Source organism: Theobroma cacao, chromosome 5 (assembly GCF_053813885.1).
Source record: "Theobroma cacao isolate CCN51 chromosome 5, ASM5381388v1, whole genome shotgun sequence".
In the NCBI taxonomy this organism is placed as follows: Eukaryota; Viridiplantae; Streptophyta; class Magnoliopsida; order Malvales; family Malvaceae; genus Theobroma; species Theobroma cacao.
In genome coordinates this window covers 46,460,306-46,465,726 of record NC_142643.1, presented here as the reverse complement: position 1 = coordinate 46,465,726, position 5,421 = coordinate 46,460,306, and the positions used below count along the sequence as shown (strand labels likewise).

Genomic DNA, 5,421 nt, shown 5'->3' with positions numbered 1-5,421 from the left:
TTTATAATAAATTAAAATTATAAGATACCTTTACCATTATCATCATCATTATTATTATTATTATTATTATTATTATTATTATAGAGCTCATTTCTCCCTCCCAAATTGTACAAAGCACCCTTTTTCTTTAGAACCTTCCTTGACAAATGACTCACACCCTTCCCATGTGGCTCACCACGGCTGACCCCCCAACAGCCATCTAAGAAGCACCACAGAAACTAACTCCAGCCATGGACCCCACCCACCTCTTTCCCCTTCCTTCTTCCTCTCTCTCTCTCTCATTTAAAACCCGCCCTCCGCCCTCTCTTCTCAGTCTCTCAATCCTCCAAATGCTCCTCATCCCACCATGTCGTGCACCGCCAAACATGGAATCGTTTCTCTTCTCCTCTTCTTCCTCTTCGTACTCCTTTCTCCGCCTCCCTCCGCCGCCCAACCGATCAATCAGAGCGACGAGCGTTACTCCTACGCGCGTTTCAGCCCTTCCATGGCCATAATTGTTGTCGTTTTGATAGCTGCTCTGTTCTTTATGGGTCTTTTCTCGATTTACATCCGGAACTGCTCCGATTCCAACGCCAACAGCGTCCGCCCTGTAGCTGCTGGAGCCGGCCGGTCGCGGCGCGGGACGCGCGGGCTTGAAGCGTCGGTGATCGAGACTTTCCCCACCATGGTTTACTCCGAAGTTAAGGTTCACAAGATCGGGAAAGGGGCTCTGGAGTGCGCGGTTTGTTTGAATGAATTCGAAGACGACGAAACACTGCGTTTGATACCTAAATGCGATCACGTTTTCCACCCTGAATGTATCGACGCTTGGTTAGCTTCTCATAACACTTGCCCCGTCTGTAGAGCTAATCTCGCTCCTCAACCAGGTGACCCAGTGAGTCAACCCACCGAGTTGAACAACACTGCCGCCGAGGTAGACCTCGAGGCTCAGAACGACGACGGTGAGTCGGAAACGGACGAAGAAAGGAGAAGAAACAATAATGTGAACTGCGACGTGGAGGCCCAAGTTGCTCCGGAGGTTGAAGTAATCAGTTTGAACCGAACTTTAAACAGGAACCGCACACGTGGATCAAGATCGAGCCGTGCACGTAAACTCTTTTTCCCGCGGTCTCACTCCACCGGACACTCTTTGGTCCAGCCAGGTGAGAACACCGACCGTTTCACTTTGCGTTTGCCGGCCGAGGTCCGAAAGCAGTTTATGAAACGGGAGCTGAACCGGGCACTGAGCATGGTGGTGTTGCCCAGGGAAAGGAGTTCGCGACGGGGGTACCGAACCGGGGAAGACGGCGGGAGCGGTAGGGGAAAGTCTTTTAGGCGGCTCGAGAGGTTGGACCAGGGAGTTAAGTCGGACCGGTGGGTGTTTAGCATGACACCACCGTTTTTCAGTAGAGCATCTTCCATGAAGTCACCAAAGGTGGCGGCAAATGATGGCGAAGGATCCTCCTCAAGTTCGCCGGTTGGACCGGTGGGTGACTCAAGCCGCCCTCCGGTTTAATGGCTCATTAATTTCTTTTAATAGTTTATTGATATTTATAATTAATTTTTCGACTTAAAAGCCACGGTTTTGTGTAGATATGTACATTGTCTATGCAATGTTTTTCCTATCAATTTTTTGTCTAGATAAAAATTTAATTTCCATAAATTTTATATTAAATTTTAATATTTTATAATATAAATATGTAATATTTTTAATTTTAAAGCTTAAAAAAAATAATTTTTTAATTTAATGATATTAATTTGGCTTTTGAAAACCAATGTATGTAAGATCACAATCATGGTAGACCAAGTCGATTGGAAAATGATCTTTCCAAAGTTAGTACTAAATTTTTCAATTTTTGTTTTTATTATTAAGTCTTGATTGCTAGTCAAAATTGGAAATGTTGTGAAGGAGACAAAGTCTTAGGTATCATTTGCCGGAGAAGGAGACACCATTTTAAGGATAATTTTAATAAATGTTATGGATTTGTACGATTAAGTCTTGAATTGGAAGTTTTCTTTTATTGGAATTAAAGAAAAATAAAAAAAATTATATATTAATTAATGAATCAAATATTTAGATGTCAAATCTCAAATTGAAAGTTAATTATAAATATTTTAATGATTTTGAATTTAAATTTAATCGGGGTTTGAAAATTTTTTATTTTTAAGGTCTAGAAAATTGGGTAATGATAAAAGAAACTTTGGGTTGCTTTCATAATTGGAGAAAAATGGGGTTTTTTCCTTGGAAAAATCCATTAATTTACCATTGCAAGTGTATAGGGAATCTATTCCAAAACTTCCCCAAGTCCTGCTCATGCTTTGACAACTTGGGTAGGAAATTTCAAATCACATTGAAATTCAGGTTGCAAGTTAGGGTATTTCAAAACAAAATCTGCTTTCGTTTTATGTCTCGTTTGATATTTTTTAAAAGATAATTTTATGTTATTTGTTTAATTTTTATTGTAAGTAAAACATTCAAATTTGAATCTTAAACCTTAAAAATAAAAACAAAAATGGCAAATGAAGTACTAAATAAGAACAAAAAATTTTTGATAGCCATTTGGAAGGAGTTACTTCTGAATTGAAGGGTTCACTTTTTTTTTTCCCATTTTCCACCTGTGGCCTGCATTTGAGCTTGTTCATTGCCAGCACATCTCTTTGACTGTATACATTCTGATGCAATGATTTCCACATGACAAAAGGCTCCCTCAAGAGGACAACAGCCACTGTCATTGTAACTGAACAAATAATTGCATGAGCTTTGTGCTACTAAGTGATGCTTTTCTTTCTTTCTTTTTGGTGGGGGTCTGCCAGAAAGCAGAGTTAGGAAGACTTTATGACCTCTCCAAGCCTTGTGCATAGAGGGGTCTGAGGTCATCCCCACTGTCCAAACCCCATGGCTAATGCTAGTCTATGTGCTTCAACATCTGGGTTAACTAGGTTTCCTGTGGATAATTAGCTTTTGGCAAGCCTTATAGGCAATGAGGAATTCTTGTAAAGATTTGGTAGTGATATCAAAGAATATGATTCTTACCAAGCTCCTTTTCTGCTTAATTAAACTTGGGAACTAGTTAGGAACAAACCACCTAATAATATTAAGTTTGCATGAGATGATTTCGTTTAGTTATAAAAGTCTATACTCATGTTATTTGGACTCAGGACTCAAAGGTTGAGTATTCGGTAGGAATGTATTTAATTTTTTTTTATTTTTTATACATTCGGAAGATAAGATTTTTATATTTATATCCATACGTATATATATCCGATATGATTATTTCAAAAAAAAATGAAAAATTCAAAAAGTATAATCTAAAAACTCTTTCTATTAATTAATAAATCAATACCAAGAGGATAAGGCAACAGCAATATGAAAATGGCTGGTTTATTTAATGCTTGTAGTATACTAGAAGGTAGAAAATCATGATATTTTCTTCAGGTTTAATCAAAATATCAAGAGGTCCAGCCAGAGAGAATTATTCCTTGATATTGCTTCCTTCTTCTTCTGACAAGATCCATTGACAACTTGTAGTCTTGAGTTATTCATGTGACCATGGAGATGGAGAAATCATAAACTCCATGGTCAGGCAAAGCCAGCTCTGGGTGAAAGATAACAAATAAGTCAGTGTCAACTTGATTGATGCATTGTGAACTTAGACTTGGAATCCAAGAAAGAGAAAGAAAAGCAAGAAACAATTTCACATGAGAGCAATTATATTAGGTTATGAATTGAGTTAATAATTCGATTTGAAGTAAAAATTGACTACCACTTTTCGATATCACTTTCGGTTCGTCTTTAAGTGTATTACTTCATGACCAGAATGCAATAAAAGAAATGTGCGTAATCTTTAAATCAAGTTTGGTTAATAATTTTGCAGAAAAAAAAAAAGAAAAAGAAAAGAAAAGAGACTGACCTAAATTCTTGAGGTTTAAAACAATAATTTTCCCATTTACTATACCAAGGATTTTTTGTTGCCACTGACCTAAATGCTACTAATTGTAACAAAAATCAAGTTTTAATTTAATTAATTAATTTCTACACCAACAACAGATGCTATATAACATGGTAAATAATAAGTTAACTTGAAGGAACATTAATTTTTTATTTTTTATACTTAATTACTTGAAAAATTTCTAGCTATTCTCCACCACTGTAAAGTCTTGCCATCTTGCATGTATTGAATGACTTTATAACTATATATCTAGGCATTAATTTTTCTTTTTCCACAAAGTGAAGAACCCATATAAAAGTCAAATCAAGATATTTAAAGGTATTAAAAAACAGTAAATGCATAAAAGTAACCATTCAATGGTAACTAGAGAGTAGTTGTGTCACCAAGTTATTGTAAATTTTTTATGAGAAAGAATTGTGTCATTTTAATGCATAGTTGTACATATACTCAACCACCCTTTCCATATGATAAATGATAAGATTCTGCTTCATTCTTTTCATTCATATACATAGGAAAATCAGCCTCCCCAATTATTATTATTATTATTATTATTATTATTATTATTATTTGTTACGACCCTATCCTAAATAAAACCTTAGGTCATTAATTTACAAGCAGATATGATAATTCGTATTACTGTGTTATAATTTTACTGTGTTTAATTAGATAAGAAAGATTTGATAATTCGAGTTGTTGTGTCATAAACGTATTGTGTTTAGATAGAATATTAATAGTTGTATAGGTAAACGCAAATATAATATGATTAATTAAATGGATTAAGATTTTAAATATGTATACAAATATATTTGTTATATGTATTATACAACACGATACAATTAATATGTTGATTAGATAAATCGAGTTAAATTTTATATAATACGACATGATTACGACATGATAAATCTGTTTAAACACAATTAGCATGATTAACTTGTTTAAATCGATATCATAATCGAATTATATGACTCATATTAGATGAATTAACATGATATCTATTGTAACGTGCGAGTCTGGGAACCCTTCCCTCTCTGCTAACTGTACTACCCAGGCTATAACACCCCCACCGATGGCACAAAACCCCCCAAAATTTGTTTTCTATTCGGCGGCCCCAAAAATCAAAATCTACCCCTAAAAAAAACAAACTAAAAATCCCCCAAAAACACAACTACTCTCCTTCTTTCATTGTGTATTTTTTGGTTGTGGATTTGTATTGCGGCTAGGGTAGAATGATTGCTAGAAAGCTAGGATTTTTTTTGATTTATAGGTTGCTACCAAGGGATTTTTGGGTTTCTCCGATTTTTGGTTCTTGGCTGCGATGGGTTTTTTTTTATTTTTTTATGCTATTAGGGATTTTAGGGTTTTTTCATTGCTCTGTTTTCTTCTTGGTTTTTTTGCTTCCCCTCCCCCCCTACCAAGTCCCTTTTTAAGAGCTGAATTGCCCAAAAATTTGGATAATCCAGAGGTGAAATCATGCTCTTCTGAGCATGATTTC

At 35.7% G+C, this 5,421-nt stretch overlaps 1 protein-coding gene across 1 annotated transcript; it reads left to right on the top strand.

Moving 5' to 3' along the window:
* Window positions 1–350: 350 nt before the first annotated feature.
* Window positions 351–1,608, top strand: LOC18600420 (E3 ubiquitin-protein ligase ATL31-like). The gene is given in 2 exon segments (XM_018122439.2): window positions 351–393; window positions 396–1,608. Coding segments are annotated over 2 exon segments (1,128 nt in total). The 5' UTR covers window positions 351–365; the 3' UTR covers window positions 1,496–1,608.
* The last annotated feature ends 3,813 nt before the right edge of the window (window positions 1,609–5,421 follow it).